We start from the raw sequence: 16,956 nt of genomic DNA on the forward strand, positions 1-16,956 counted from the left end.
TATTCCCTGGCTAAAACCCTGACTTCAAGATCAGGCTTGAAAAAAGAATCATTTTTCAATAAAAATGCAACTGCCATCTAAAAAATTCCAACACAATCATGCACACAGGAATGAACTAAAACTTCTCACCTTGCAAGAATTTGAAGGAACATGAACAACTTTAATATTTCTACACATAAGAAGTTAGTCAGGCCTGGAGGAACACACTTGCAGTCCTAGCACATGGGGATGCTGAGGCCATGTGGGGAGGCTGATTGCAAAGTCAGGTCCTGCCTGGGCAGCTTAGCAATTTAGCAATCACTGAGTCAAAATAAATAATACAAAACAGTTCAGCTTGGAGCTCAGTGAAAAGGCCCTTGGTGCAAATGTCAGGGAGAAAGGGCCACAGGGCCCTGCAGGAACACCCACAAAACTCAGCAGAGAAAACAGGGAAGCACCTCTGGGCATCTACCCACTCCTGGCACTGAGACAGGCCCAGAGCCAGGGGGAGAGGAGGCTGCCACAGGCTGCAGAAGGGAAATCTCCATATGCATGGGGTGCTCCATAGAGGGATGGAGCCCAGGGCCTTTGCATGCAAACAACATGCTCTACAAGAGAGCTACATCCACGGCCCTTGGCATGTTCATTGCTATGTGCACAGAGGTGATGGATGATGCAAGGTTCTCAGCTTCTGAAGACACCAGCTTTGAAGGATAAAGTACCTCTTTATGCTTCCTGCCAAGGCAGTGACTGCCCCTCCACACTGGCTTCACACAGGCTTTCACTCTGATTTACTGAAGAGGAGCCATTCAATGGCTCTACCACAAATAACAACCTGCTCTACAGTGATTTTCTCCTTCATCTAGCAAGGAACTAAAATATTACTTCCAAATAACCACTTCTATCAGGTAATATGAAACAAAGCAAATATCACAGTCCCAGTAATCATTCACTTCCAACACAGAGCAACTAACCCCTGGTCATCACCTCCCCATCACTAGCAATTGAGGCTTCTTTGTTGGTGTTTTCTCCATTCTGGGTCAGCAGGTGCCGACTGAACTTCACAGAAGTGTGCAGGCATCTGGGCCAGTACAAAAGGATCTGAGCAGAAAAGGAGCTTCTCCCAATTTTGTAGGACTGCTGCTCCCTGCCGCCATCCTGTGGCTGGGCCTGTAACTCTGCCAAGTCCCCACAGCCGGCCTTTCTCAGTACAAACCCCATTCATTGAGATGTACTCTCAAAATCCCTGAGTCTGCACCCTTTGATTGAGCCTTCTCTTTGGGGAGAGAAATGCACAGAGGTTAAGCAGGTTACTTAGGTCACACTGCAAGGTGTGTATCAAGATTACAATTGCAGCCCAGGATCCTAAAGTCCACAATCACTGCTTACCCAGAATCTGAATTATCTCAGAATTTTTAGTACATGTAGATCAGTGCCCAAACATGATGGCCCTGGAGTCCAACCTGGTGCACAGTACTCATTTTTAAAGTCTTAGGTGAATATGACCACGTCTATTCATTTCTGTACTGAGTATAGCAGCCTGAGAATCACAGAGAACAGAAGGATAATACCAACTCAGACTCAACAAATGGACATAACAGCTATCTACAGTATGTTTCATCCAAAAAGAATATGTATTTTTCTCAGAAGCACAGGGAACTTTTTTGAATTCACATCATGTCTTAGGCCATAAAGGATGATGAAATTGCTACAAATGAGCTTAAAGAATCCCCTGCATATTAATAGATCATAGTGGAATAAAACCAGAAATGAATAGCAAAATACACCACAAAAATTATGCAAAGAGATGGAGATTAATGAATACATTCTTGAGCAATCAATTGGACACAGAAGATACCACTTGAAAAATTTAAAATCTCCTAGAATCAAATGATAATGTAAGCATGACACAACCAACTCATGAGACACAATGAAAGCAACAGAATGAAAATTTTATGTGTGAAGGCTCACACTGGAAAAATATTGCCATCCTAAATAAATAACCTATACTTTGAGGTCCTAAAAACAAGAACCATCCAAGTCCAAACCTAGTACAAAAGAAAGTTACAAAGATTAAAATTAAAATCAATAAAATTGAGACTACATGAAGAACTACCGTCAAAAGTTTTCCAAAACTTTTGAAGTTGGAAAGGAAGGACACTGCCAAATTCAAGATCAAAGCTAGAATTTCCTGAGACCCTAATCTTAACCCTAGCACTGATCCTTTAATCTAATCCTAAATAAAAGCTAAACCTAAAGATGACCCTACCTCTAAACTGTAACCCTGACACTAACCTTCAAGACAAACTCTGAAATTAAACCTAAACACTAACTCTAATAAAACCCCTCATCATAATATTAAATCTAAGCATATAAACTCTAACCATATTAACCCTGAATGTAACCCTGAACCATTATCCTAAATCAAACCCTCACCATACCCTTAATGTTCACCTGAACCCTAAACATAACACTCATACTCACCCTAAATCTTACCCCTAAATATTACTAACATCAAGCTTTAATCCTAATCCATAACATCTAACACTGACACTAACTTCTACCCCAATACCAACCCAAATACAATCATAAGACAAACAAAAGCCATAATTCTAACCCACAACCTACCACTAAAGCCTAATCTAACATAAACCCTATCCTAACATCCAACCCTACCCTTAAACCTTACTGCTAATCCCTACAATGTTTTCATCAAAGAAGACTCAGAGAGACCCTCTTTCTGTTGTTGACCTCTGCTCTACCCTCTGGAGCTCAGAACAATGTCCTGTATAACCCCTGCAAGTCTTTGGAATGGATCCAGGTAATGGCTCCCCACAGACTCTGGAGGAGGGTGGAGCTGGGGGTGTTAGAGGCTCCAGCACGGCTCACCTCCTTGGCACTAGCTGGGCTCTGCTCCTCAGAGTTTCGAGGCTGTAGAACCCAGGGCCTTCAGCCTCACCTATTCTGTACTGGCAGGGCTCTGCTACTATGCTCCAGGATGGTGCTATGGAGGCCTGAAAGGCTCACCTCTTCTGAGTGGGGACAGTGAGGGGTGGCAAGCGGCAAGGGGAGGTGGGGCAGGTCTGCTCCTTGGCAATAGGGGGCTGTGGCAGGCAGGTCCAAGAGGCTCACATCCTGGGCACTAGTGGGACGCTGCTCCATGAAGTTCAGGGGCTATGGCACCCAGGGACTTGAGCCTCACCTACTCCATGCTAGAGGGGTTCTGCTGCTAGGCATTTGGGGGAGGTGCTATGGAGTCCTGAGAGGCTCACCTCCTTGCCCCCACCACACCACACCCCCAAAGAGGAGGTGAGCCAGCTCCTTGGCCTTCAGGGTCTGGGGTAAGCAGGTCTGAGAGGCTCACCTCTTATGTACAGGCAAGGCTGTGCTACCTGGAGTATGGGGGCTGTGGCACCCAGGGCCTGGAGACTCACCTACTGTGTGCTGGGGGCCTCTGATCCTTTGCATTCACAGGTGGTACTATGGAAGCATGAGAAGCTCACTTCTTTGGCATGCTGGGGTGGGGGACACTTCTGCTACTCAGACTTCCTGGAGACTGGAACCCATGGCTGAGTGGCTCACCTCCTTGGCCCTAGCTCTTCCGCACTCAGGGGCCACAGTATGGATCCCCCAGTGGCTCACCTCCACAGGGCTGGCATGGGGTGGGGGGTTCTGCGCTCCTCAGTGGCAGGGCCGATGCCATGATGGCCACAGAGACTTACATCCCTGGTGCTCCAAGGCACTGCAACAGAGCCCCAAGAGGCTCATCTATTCAGTGCTTCGGGGGGGGGGGGCTCTCTGCTCACTGGCGTGGGGGGCAGGAGGGGCGAGCAGTTGTGGGAGTTGTTGTATTGAGGACAAAGAAGCTCACCTCCTTGGTGCTCTGATCACTAAAAAAAAAATCTTAAACCTCGTCCTAACTTGAAAACCACAACACTCTATGAGAATCATGATTGTGATGCTCAATCCACACACCAACACTAACCCCTAAAGTTGGTCCTCACTCTTGCACATATAGTCATGCTAAACACAAGGATGACCCTTACCCTATCATCAATTCTCACATAAACCTCAAACTGAACCCAATCCTCAACATCATCCTAACCTTCACCCTCAACCTGACAATGTCCCTAAGGCCTAAGATTACACTTCATCACATTCTAATAGGATTTCATTATCACTGTGGTCTATGATGAAAATACACACCATGGCCACTAAGCAAAACTTACCTCTAAAATTATCAATGAATGAATCCTAATAGGCCTCACCCTTACATGAAATGGTAAAAGACACATAAGCTGAACCCAGACATTAACATAAAAGTTTCAACCTAACCTGATCCCCGTTGTCTGGGGCAACTATGATAACCATGCAATCCTGCTTCAAAACCGTACCCTCAAGCTTTGCCTAGCCCTAATCTCAGGTCTAGACATCATATTGCCCAGAAGGTAAACCCTTCAGCATAACCCTCACACAAACCTCACTCTAATTCTTGAACATAGCCCCTAAACCTTAACAATAAATAGGACCACCTGGTTTGCAAACCACTGATTCTATCCAATGGTTGTTGGGTACATTTGGGCCTGCATGCAGATAGTAGGGCAGGGTAAGTTGGGGTGAATGTGTCCAATTTGCATAAGCAGGTTGGGAATGGGCAGTCAACAGTGTGAGGTGACCTCATAGAAGCAGGTTGGATAGGGGACCCCCAGAACTGACCTCACTTCCCTGACAAATCAGAGCCCCGGAGGCTGGTGGGAGTCAGTTACTTGCACAGAGACTGAACCACAGGAAGGATGTATGTTGTGATGCTTCCCAAATTACCTAGGCTCAGGCCAAAAGAGATGGTGGAGACAGATTACAAAGAATAAACTGCAAGTCAACAACATTGAGACTAACTTAGTAAGAATGAAGGCCCTGTAAGAAAACCCCAAAATTCCCCAGATACTTGTAAAATTGAAAAGGAAGGACCCTGACAAATTCAATATTGTAGATAACACTCGCTGATACCCTAATCTTGCCCTTCACACTGACCCATCAATCTAACCCTGAACTACAACCTAAACCTTCAATCTGACCAACCCTAAATCATAATGCTAATAGTAACCCACTAAACTAACCCTACTCTTAAACCCAATGCCTGAACACAAATATAATAGAGATGCTAAACATAATATTACATCTAAGTCTAACACAAACTAAAACTAAATACAAGTAACTCTAGCCCTAAAACTCACCCTGACCCTAACCCCAAACCCTAAGTGTGAACCCTAACTGGCACCCTAGTCCTCATCCTACCACTAGACCTCACCACAACCCTCTTGCTGACCCTAACCCCCAAACTGAATACTCACACTCTAAGCCTAAATGATAAATGCATTTGTTAACTCTAACTACAAACTCAAATCCTGGTCCTTAAAACTTAACACTGAGCACAATCTCAACACAAACACCAAACCAAATCCAACAGGGATCCCAACCCCAATCCTAACGCTACTGCCTCCCTTAAGCCTAAAATCTAACCTAACATACACCCTAATCCTTATATCCAATTCAAAACTTCACCCTAACCACTAAGCCCGAGTAAAAATTAAATGGTACCCTAACCTGAAACCCTAATACTATCCTGTATCTAACACTGAAGCTAAACCCCAATGGTAATCCTAACCCCTAACGTCTAACACGAATCCCACGTTCAAGCCCAATACCAACTCACATGCAATGCTAAGCCCAACCCTAGCCATAACCTTAACCTGCACCCTACCAATAAAGCCTAAACTATCATAAAACCTAATCCTAATATCCAACCATACCCTTCAACCTTACTGCTAAACCCTATATTTTCATCAGAGTGTCAGAGACTGTCTTTCTGTTGTTGACCTCTGCTCTCCCTTCTGGAGCTTAGAACAATGTCTCATATAACCCCTGTAAGACTTTGGAATGGATTCAGGTAATGGCTCTGCCCCCCCACCTCTGGAGGGAGGTGGGGGTGGGCATGTTGGTGGTTCCAGCATGGCTCACCTCCTCCGAACTAGCAGGGTTCTGCTCCTTGGAGTTCAGGGGCTGTATTACCCAGGACCTCCAGCCTCACCAACTCTGTGCTGGCAGGGCTCTGCTCCTTGGCACTCGGGGATGGAGCTAGGGAGGCATGAGAGGCTCACCTGGTTTGCATGGGGGTGCAGGGGGGAAGGGGCCTGGGAGAGCCAGGGCTGGTATGCTCCTCAGCCCTCAGGGGCTGTGGTAGGCAGGTCAAAGGCTCACATCCAGGGCAATAGTAGGACTCTGCTCCACAAAGTTCGGGTGCTGGGATACTGAGGGCCTCGAGTCTCACCACCTCTGCACTAGTGGGGATCTGCCCCTCGGAGTTTCAGGGACATGGTCTCCAGGGCCTGGAGCCTCAGCTAATCTGTGCTGGCCAGGGTCTGCTCCTTTGTACTCCTGGGTGGAGCTACAGAAGTGTTAGAGGCTCACCTTTTTGGCATGCTGGGGTGGGGCACGAGTCTGCAACTTGGACGTCCTGGAGGCTGTGGTATGCAGGGCCAAGTGGCACACCTATTCGGTCCTACCGGGGCTCTGCTGGTTGGCCCTCAGGGGCAGTGGAATGGAGGGCCCAGTGGCTCAACTCCACAGCATTGGCATGGGGTGTGGGGTTCTGTGCTCCTCACTGGTAGGGTCAATGCCATAGTGGCCCCAGAGACTCACCTCCTTGGTGCTACGAGGTATTGCTACAGGGGCCCCAGAAGCTCACCACCTCTGTGCTTGGGGGGGCACTCTGTTCCTCAGCACGGGGTGGGGTGGAGAGCAGGTTTGGGGGCTGTGGTACTGAGGCCCGAGAAGCTCACCTCCTAGGTGCTCTGATCCCTAAAAAAAACCTAAACCTTACCCTAACTTGAATACTGCAACACTCTATGAGAATCATGATTGTGATGCTCAACCCACATACCAACCATAACCTCTAATGTTGATCCTCACTTTACACTTATATTCAAGCTAAAAACAATGATGACACTGACCCTTTCACCAATTCTCACCTTAAACCTAATACTGAACCCACTCCTCACCATCACCCTAGACCTTTGCCCACACCATGACAGTGTCCCTCAGGACAAAGATTACACTTCCTCACACTGCAATATGATTTCGTCATCACCATCTGTGTTGACAGTACTACACACCATGGCCACTAAGCAAAACCTTGCCTCTAAAATTATCAATCAACAAGTCTCAAAAGACCTCACCCTAACAGGAACCCTTAAAAGACACATAATCCTAACCCAGACATTAACACATGAACCTGTTTCAAGGCCTTACCCTCAAGCTTGCCCTAGGCCTAACCAGAGGTCTAGACATAATATTAACCAGAAGGTAAACCCTGCAAGATAAACCTGGCCAAAACCTCACTCTAATTATTGAACATAGTCCCTAAACCTTAAAAATATAAAGGACCACCTGGTTCTTAAACCAACTGTCTCTCAGGCCTGCATGCAGATAGTAGCACAGGGTAAGTTGGGGTGAATGTGTCCAATTTGCATAAGGCAGGTTGGGAAGGGGTAGTCAACATCGTGAGGTGACTTCATAGAAGCAGGTTGGAGAGGGGATGCTGGAAGTGACCTCACTTCCTTGAGAACAGAACAAATGGAACTTGGAGGACCAGAGGCTGGTAGGATGTAGGTATTCGTGCAGAGACTGAACCACAGGAAGGATATATGTTGTTTTGCTTCCCAAATTACCTAGGCTCAGGCCAAAAGAGGTGGTGGAGTGAGAGAGATTATAAAAAATAAACTACAAGTCAACACCATTGAGAATTAGTAAGAACAAAGGCCATGTAAGAGCTAAAACCCCAAATTCCCCAGATATTCGTAAAGTTGAAAAGGACCCTGCCAAATTAGTTATTGTAGATAACAATCTCTGATACCCTAATCTTGCCCTTCACACTGACCCATCAATCTAACCCTGAACTACAACCAAAACCTTCAACCTGACCCCACCTCTAAATCATAACACTAACAGTAACCCACTGGACTAACCCTAATCTTAAACCCAGTGCCTGAACACAACTCTAACAGAAAGGCTAACTGTAATATTACATATTACTCTAATGCAAACCAAAACTGAATACAACTAACTCTAGCCCTGAAACTCACCCTGACCCTAACCTCAAACACTAAGCCTGAACCCTAACTCGCATCCTAATCCTCATCCTAACACTAAACCTCACCACAATCCTCTTGCTCACCCTAACCCCCAAACGGAATACTCACTCTCACCCTAAGCCTACACCCTAAACGTATTTGTTAACACTAACTACAAACTTGAAGCCTGATCCTTAAAACTTAACACTGAGCACAACCTCAACACAAACATCAAACCAAATCGAAAAGGGATCCCAACCCCAATCGTAACCCTACTGCCTCCCTTAAGCCTAAATCTTAACCTAGCATACACCCTCATCCTTATACCCAATTCTAAATGTCACCATAACCACTAACCCCAATCGTAAAAATTAAGCAGTACCCTAACATGAAAGCCTAATACTATGCTGTACATAACACTGAAGCTAAAACCCAATGGTATTCCTACCCCTAAATCTAACATGAACCCCAAGTTCAAGCCCAATAGCAACCCAGATCCAATGCTAAGCCCGACCCTAACCATAACCCTAACACACACCCTACCACTAAATCCTATCCTATCATAAAACCTAATCCTAATATCCAACCCTACGCTTCAACCTTAGTGTTAAATCCTACAATATTTTCATCAAAAAGTGTCAGAGAAACCCTCTTTCTGTTGTTGACCTCTGCTCTCCCTTCTGGAGCTTAGAACAATGTCCTGTATAACCCCTGCAAGGCTTTGGAATGGATTCAGGTAATGGCTCTGTACAGTTTCTGGAGGGGAGTGGGGGTGGGGTGCTGGTGGCTCCAGCTTGGCTCACCTCCTGTCTATTAGCACAGCTCTGCTCCTTGGAATTCAGGGGCTGTGGTACTCAGGGCCCCCAGCCTCACCTAGTCTGTGCCTGAAGGGCTCTGCTCATTGGAATTCAGGATGTTGCTATGGGGGCAGAACCTCCTCTCATTGGCACGAGGGGGGAGGGGGTGGGGGCCAGGGAATCCAAGGCACTTCTGCTCCTTGCCACTTGAAGGCTCTGGTAGGCAGATCAGAGAGGCTCACATCCTGGGCACCAGTGGGACTCTGCTCCATGAAGTTCAGGGACTGTAGTGCCAAGGGGCTTGAGCCTCAGCTCCTCCGCACTAACTGGGCTGAGCTCCTCAGAGTACAGCGTCTGTGGTACCCAAGGCCTGGAGCCTCACCTACTCTGTGCTGGCAGGGCTCTGAACCTTGGCACTCGGGGATGATGCTATGGAGATACGAGAGGCTCACCTGGTTGGTGTTGGGGTGGGGAAGGGGGTGGGGGCCGGGGGAGCCAGAGTGGTTCTGCTCAGCCCTTGGGGGCTGTGGTAGGCAGGTCTGAGGCCCACATCCAGGACAATAGCGGGACTCCACTCCACGAAATTTGGAGGCTGTGGTGCCCAGGGCCTCTAACTTCACCTCCTCCACACTAGCGGGGCTATGCTCCTCAGAGTACAGGGGCCATGGTACCAAGGACCTGTAGCCTCACCTATTCTGTGCTGGTGAGGCTCTGCTACTTTGCACTTGGGGGTGGTAGTATGGAAGCCTGAGTGGTTCACCTCGTTGGCGAGCTGTGGTGGGGGGCAGGTCTGCTATTTGGACCTCCTGGAGGCTGTGGTATGCATGGTCAAGTGGCTCACCTCCTTGGCCATAGCAGGCTCTGCTGGTCGGCAGTCAGGGGCAGTGGCATGGAGCCCCCAGTGGCTTGACTCCACAGTGCTGGTGTGGGGTGGTGGGTTCTGTGCTCCTCAGTGGTAGGGCCGATGCCATGGTGGCCCCAGAGACTCACCTCCCCGGTGCTATGAACCACTGCTACAGGGACCCAGGGGTTCACCATCCCTGTGCTTGGGGGGACATTATGTTTCTCAGCGCGGGGGGGGGGGTTGGCAAGTGGGATTGGGGGGTGTGATACTGAGGTCCGAGAAGCTCACCTCCTCAGCACTCTGATCCCTACAAAAAATACTAAACCTTATCCTAACTTGGAAACTGCAACACTAAGGCCTGCATGCAGAAAGTAATGCAGGGTCAGTTGGGGTGAATGTTTCCAATTTGCATAAGGTAGGGTGGGAACGGGCAGTCAAAAATGTGAGGTGACTTCATAGAAGCAGGTTGGAGAGGGGACCCCAGGATGTGACCTCATTTCCTTGACAATGGAACAAACAGATCTTGGAGCCCTGAAGGCTGGTGGGAGTCAGTTACTCATGCAGAGTCTGAACAACAGGAAGGATATATGTTATGTTGCTTCCCAAATTACCTAGGCTCAGGCCAAAAGAGATGGTGGAGTGAGAGATATTAAAAAGAATAAACTGCAAGTCAACAGCATTGAGACTAAGTTAGTAAGAATGAAGGATGAGACTGTTAGTAAGAATGAAGGCCATGTAAGTACTAAAACCCAAAATTCCCCAGATATTGGTAAAATTGAAAAGCAAGGACCCTGCCAAGTTTGATATTGTAGATAATACTTTGATACCCTAATCTTGCCCTTCATACTGACCCATCAATCTAACCCTGAACTAAAACCTAAACCTTCAACCTGACCACAACCCTAAATCATAAGCCTAACACTAACCCACTGAACTAACCCTAATCTTAAACCCAGTGCCTGAACACAACTCTAACAGAAAGGCTAACCATATTACATGTAACACTAATGCAAAACAAAACTGAAAACTAACTCTAGCCCTGAATCTCACCCTGACCCTAATCCCGATCCCTAAGCCTAAACCCTAACTCACACCTCAATCCTCATCCTACCACTAAACCTCACCACAACCCTCTTGCTCACCCCAAACTGAATAACTCACCCTAAGCTTAAAAGCTAAATGTATTTGTTAACTCTAACTACACACTCAAAATTCTCATCCTCAAAACTTAACACTGTCCACAACCTCAACACAAACACCAACCCCAATCCAACAGGTATCCCAACCCCATTCGTAATCCTACTGGCTCCCTTAAGCCTAAAACCTGACCTAACATACACCCTCATCCTTATACCCAATTCTAAACTTCACTCTAACCACTAACCCCAATAGTAAAGATTAAACAGTGCACTAACCTGAAACCCTAATACTATCCTGTACATAAGACTGAAGGTAAACCCCAACACTAATCCTAATCCCTAAACTTCATCTTCACTCTAACCCTTATACTCACTCTAAAAACAACACTCTCCCTTACCCTGTGGCCAAACCTTACCTTAACCCTTAGACAAACATTATCTTCATCCTCAGCTTCATCCTCACCTGACACTCCCGAATCCTAACCCTACATTTCCTCACAATCCAATTGAATGTATTATCAATGTGTTTAGTGATTAAAATCATACACAACTACACAACATGGCCACTAACCAAAACCCTAGCCCTAAAATTAGCATGAAGAAATCCTAATAGGCATAGCCTTACCATGAATCCTTCCATGACGCATAACCTAAACACTCTGAGTTTAATGTAAAGTCTCCACCTAACCTGATTTCAGTTGCCTGAGCCACCCTGCTACACTCAAACCCATTCAATCCCACTTCAAGGCCTTGCCCTGACACTCACCCTAACCCTAATAAGACCCCTAGACACAGCACTACCCCACCGCTGAACCCTTCCCCCTAACCCTCACCCAAACTTCACTCTCATCCTTGACCACAGGCCCTCAAAACTTGAACACTGAGAGGGCCTGGTTCTTAAACCAGCTGTTTCTGCCCACCAGGAGGGAGCTGGCTGAGCTGGGGATGTAAGCAGATAGTAGTGCAGGGTGGGTTGGGCCACGTGTATCCAGTTTTGCACATGCAGGGTGGGAAGGAACAGTCAGCAGTCTGGGATGATTTTGCAGATGCAGTTTATTGAGGGCGACACAGGAATTTATGCAGGAAGTGACCTCACTTCCTTGACAACAGACCAAGCTACCAAACAGAATGTGGAGTCCTGGAGGCTGGTGGGATCCAGTTCCTCGTGCAGAGACTGAAACACTAGGACTATGTGGTCATGCTGCTTCCCAAATTGCCTAGGCTCAGGCCATAGGAAATGGTGGAGTGGGGGCCTTGCCCACATGTGGACACTCTGGGACAGCTGTCAACCCTGGCACCTCTGGGGAAGGAACCCAAAGATAACAAAGGTAGCATGGGACAGCCCAGAGCAGGTGAGTCAGGCAGCCCATCATGCTGATGGCCCTGGGTGGGCCCCGATCCCTGCCTTGGCTGTGTGGCTTTGAGTGTGCATATGTGGGTGTGGGTGTGTGAAATTCAAGGGGACTTTCATGTGGATGGTGATTGCTTCCAAGTTCCTGCTGTTTCCAAGCTTGAACTATCCCTCCTTGGTCCCAAATGAGGATAAAAAGAGTTCACCTTGAACATGGAGGAGACTGGCAGTCAGGACGCTGGAGCCAGGCACATCAAAGAGGCTGGTGAACCTTGTGGTGCCCGCGCATCGCCTCGGGGAACCCTTCTTGGTGCCTGCATTCCTGTTCACCTACAGAAGGTTCACCAGCATGCAGCAGGTGCTGGACCTGCTCTTCCAAAGTTGCTCCCCCACCTCCCGGCCCTGGGGACTCACCAACTCCTGGGTGGCTCTTCAGAATCCCATGCACCATTCCATGCCCCAATTTGCCCTGTGGGAACCGGGGTTCTCTGAGGAATCCCTCAGATGGAGTAGTCAGGACCAAGTGGGCTGAGGCCCACCAGCACCTCCCCCAGGTCTGGCTCTGTGCAGGGTGAGGCCTGAGGCTGGGAAACTTGCCCTGGCCCAGGAAGGAGCTGTCTACCTGGGCTTTGCTTTCCTAGCTTCCTACCTAGAGGAATCCAGCATGGGGTGTCCTGAGGCAGACTGTGCACCCCAACATACTGAGATATCCAGGCAGAGTTAGTGGGGCTGTCACTCCACATGTGTACAAAGCACTTACTGTGGGGGGCACCTTTCCTTATACTTCCTGGCCACTCAGGGAGCAGCACAGACAATCCTTTCAGCTTCCCGTTTCTCTCCCCACCCTGCCATCAAATGGACCACTTAAGATCTCCTGGGATGTGGGGATACTGAGTTCTAAAAGGCCACACCCTACTGGCCCCTACAGGAATGGGTTCTTCCACCCCAACTGTGAGAAGAACAAGCAAAACCAAAGGTGAGGGCTTGGGTCTGACAGGGCAGGCTCCACTCTCCAGAGTGGGGTATATCTGGGGAACTGAGCTCAGAGTGGGCTGAGGAAACCCAGGTCACACACTTTTCACTGCTTCCTGCTGGAGGGCTGGGGTCTGGGGCTGTGCCTAGAGGAGGAGGACAGAGCTGTGGCTTGGGTCTAGGGCATGCAGGGAGCATGGCAAGCCCAGTGCCCAGGGCAGGTCCCTGTGAGGATCCATTCCCACACAGCCCAGGCCCAGCCAGGTATGCCTACTCCTGGATAGACTCTGTGTAGGAGGTGTGGGCCAAGACTGTTCAGTGTGGAACCTATACCTCTGCCCTCAGCCCAGCTGCTCACGGAAGGGCAGGCCATGCCTTTCAGCCCTCCCTCAGGGTCCAAGACAGGCTAGGTCATGGGAGAAGCCAGACTTCTCACTCTATGCCCCCTCCTGTCCCCAGCACCCTGTGCTCCATCCTGGAGACCTGGTTGGTCAAAAACCCAGGAGACTTCTGCCAGTGCCCAGACCTGGCCAGGCTGAACTAGCTCATGGCCTATGTGCTCATCAACTTGCCCAACTCAGATCTTGTTCTGCAAGTGGACAGACTCCTGACCCAATTAGAACCCCTCTGAGTAGGACCCCAAGGGTGAGGAGGCCTGGCTGGGTGCTTGAGGATGTGGCAGCCAGATCAGGCTGGGTCCCACCAGGAGGAGGCTCCAGAGGCTGCTGTTGGATTAGGGGCAAAGAAGTATTTGGGACCATGAATGGGGGCACAACCAAGAGAGGATGGCCTCCTGCTCTGGGCATAGTACTTGAGGCCTCTCTCTCACAGGAAGGGGCTTTCTCTGCATTGGGAAAGACACAGGGAAGGGCACTTGTGGAGGAGGTTTTTCTCTTGCCCCTCTCTTGTCTCCTCTAGGGTCGAAAATGCAATCCACCACAACAGGTGTCAAGAGAGATCCAGGAGCAGGGGGAGGGGGGAGCCTGCACTGGCTTCTGTGTCACCTCGGGATCTATAGCCAGCACAGGCAGCAGCAGTGAAGACTGACTCCACACCACTAGCAGCTCCTGATCCACTGGGGTACAGTTCATCTCCAGCTGCTCAGACCTCACACCGCACAGGGCTGCAGGGGATGGGTCTCCCTCTCCTCATCTGAGAAATTCACCTGTTGCTTTTTCCTGTTTTCCTGTGTCCATGTTTCACCTGTCTTCATAAGCACTGATTTTAATAAAATGGAACTGTTCTATTTTCAAAATCCACATCTAGGGCATTAAAACTTCACGCCATTGCTGAACACCCACAACACTGTCCAGCTGCTGCCTGGAGCCCCCAGCAGAGCCCCTGGGTCCTAGAAGGCAGGAAAGGGTGAGGAAAGAACAAACTATTCAAACAGAAAACAAATATCCACATAGTATTCTCAAGCCTCACAAGTCCCATTTGCAAGTTCCTGCTGACCTGACCACCAGTGGTACATGCATGACTGTCACAATAGGTGGCTTTTTAATTAATTTTATTAGTAAAAACACCAATAAAGGTTGTACAATCTGTTAGTACAAGCAGAGGTACAAGCTGCATGATGGGACAGTCACACATGTACTGCACCAGGGGTTGAGCTGCCCAGCAGTGGAGACATGAATGATGGCCCCATTGTGAATGTATTAAATATCAAAGGGCTGAATGCTGCTAAGACACTCCTTCCTCACTGTGAGCCCCTGCCACCATCTCCAGTTTCCCTCCAAGGACAAGTATAATTTTTGTCCTATACCACCAGATTTTTCTATGAATAATAAAAAAGAAAAGATAGAATAAAAATTAAGGATCTAAATAGTTGTATTGTGTCTGGGCAGGTTGCAGACGGCGAAAGAAAAATTTTAAAATTTTGTTGGTAAGGTAAGATAACCATAATTTAAATGACACTTTAAAATCACACTAAAATATTAATGGAAAACTAAAATCTAATACTCTGTGATTAAAACAAGGATTTTCTAAAATATATAGAGAGATAGATAGGTAGATAGGTAGATAGATGATAGACATTTTAATGACATTTACAAAGTACTGACTTAGAAAAGAAAGACTTTGTGTGTGTCAGGGTCTTGATCACTTAAGTGAAGTGAAGTACAGCCCATCTGCCTGGCATCCACAGCCCCACAGCTCAGCCTGCTGGCCATAAGTGTGTGGGACACTAGGACACTTCCCTCATCAGAGCTGTCTTACAACAAAGGGCTGCACAGCATGTGTCATGGAGCAATGCAGCACAGCACAATGGCCACTCTCTCCCTCCCTCCAGACCACAGGGCTGAGCGGGAGCTGCAGCTGCCCAGGACCTAAAGAGGATCAAGACACAGGTCACCAGCCCAGGAAAACATTTGAGTTCTCCACGCCAAAGCCAAGGGAGGCCTGATGATGCATGTGCCCTCCACACCCCTGTGAAACCGAGGCCTCTAAGGTGAGCTCTGTCAGCCACAGCATCTGCGGCAGCTGAGCTCTTGTAAGTCCATGCCTCTCCAGGCCCTGGGTCCTCGTGGGGAGTGAAAGCTGCCCCTGGCCTGGGTACCCTGGCCAACACCACAGTCAAGTTGTGGGTAGAGGAGACCAAGTCTTGTGCCCAGCTCCAGACCATCCCCTCCCTCCTGAGTGCCCACACTGAGCACCTGCTTGTTCTTCTGCAGCAGACAGGACAGCTGTGGCTGGAGACTAGCACACAGGGGCTATGGTGAGGCCAGGTGTGGGGTCCAGTGGGGCCCGGCCTCAGCGGGCTCCACCATAGGACTCCATTTTCACACTTAGCTGGTCCCCACTGGGAGGATGATGGCCTGGAGGGAGAAGGAGCAGTCATACACTCAGTGTGATGCCACAGCGGGCCTGGCAGAGGCTCAGTTGCAGGTGACCACCCCACCTGCCACCACTGCAGTTACACAGTCCAGTGCCATTCAGGGCCAAACACCAGAGTTGGGCTCTGTGCTCATAGAGAGAAATTGAAAATAGCTGGTCTGGGGAGCTCGGGCCCCTTTCATTGTGAATTTTCCTTTCTGCCCTCCTGGGCCTTCCATTTCAAGAGTCCCAGCTTCCAAGAGAGAGGGTGTTGCTAAGCTCTCTGGTCTCCTATCCAGAAGCCCCGGGTCCAGGGGCTCTCCTCATCCCATCCCACTGCTGTCTGTGGGAGGGTGCTGTACACACCTCTCCTACGGGGGTGTGAGGGCATCAAGGGCCAGCCTGGGCCAACCCTCAGCCCTGCATGTGCAGCCTGCACCTGGCATGGCCCAAGGGTAGATGGGGTTTGCAAAGGAAGGATGAGGTCTGCCTGAACAGGGGTGGGCTGCTCTGTGCCATCCTGACCTTGGGGCTAATTGGCCCAGCCTCTACCTGCATCTGGAGACAGGCTGGATTCTGAACTCCATGTGCCTGGGTCTTAAGGAGTCCACTTCACAACCTGTGGTCGTCACATCAATGGTAGGCATGGCAACCAGGAACCTCCAAGAACATGCCAGGCTGCAGCATCCCTCTGCAACTGTCAGCCTAGTGAGGAAAGTCACCATGGGAGGCCTCAGCCCCTGGTCCTGTGCCTGCATGGGGAAACCAGAGTGGTCAGGGTAAGTATGCACACTCACACTTGTACACACATGCTCACAACTACAGATGCTCCTTACTTTCACTACCACATCCTAGCTCCTCACCTGCTCATATGCACACACTCACCTATTCCCACGTGTCATCCTCACACACTAAACAACTCATCTGTTCA

At 48.9% G+C, this 16,956-nt stretch overlaps 1 protein-coding gene and 1 long non-coding RNA gene across 4 annotated transcripts in view; one reads left to right on the forward strand and one right to left on the reverse strand.

Moving 5' to 3' along the window:
* The first annotated feature begins 10,032 nt into the window (after positions 1-10,032).
* LOC110346902 (uncharacterized) lies at positions 10,033-14,301 on the forward strand. Its single transcript, XR_015442042.1, has 3 exons — positions 10,033-10,484; positions 11,935-12,240; positions 14,130-14,301. It is a non-coding gene; the product is annotated as an uncharacterized LOC110346902 (long non-coding RNA).
* A 77-nt stretch (positions 14,302-14,378) lies between these two features.
* Positions 14,379-16,956, reverse strand: part of LOC110346901 (uncharacterized) — a 40,439-nt gene continuing 37,861 nt past the window's right edge. For 2 of the 3 annotated variants that reach the window (XM_087189004.1, XM_087189005.1), the window contains 2 exons: positions 16,578-16,777; positions 15,227-16,027 (listed from right to left, as the gene is read on the reverse strand). In XM_087189004.1, the coding sequence (XP_087045130.1) occupies positions 15,397-16,027; positions 16,578-16,777 (831 nt within the window). In that variant the 3' untranslated portion in view covers positions 15,227-15,396. Of the gene's footprint in view, positions 14,560-15,226; positions 16,778-16,956 lie in introns of those variants that run through there. The other variant, XR_002391193.2, reaches the window with a different exon arrangement.

Source organism: Heterocephalus glaber, unplaced genomic scaffold, assembly GCF_053883595.1.
Source record: "Heterocephalus glaber isolate CG9 unplaced genomic scaffold, H.glaber_assembly_v1.0 deba00001532, whole genome shotgun sequence".
NCBI lineage: Eukaryota > Metazoa > Chordata > Mammalia > Rodentia > Bathyergidae > Heterocephalus > Heterocephalus glaber.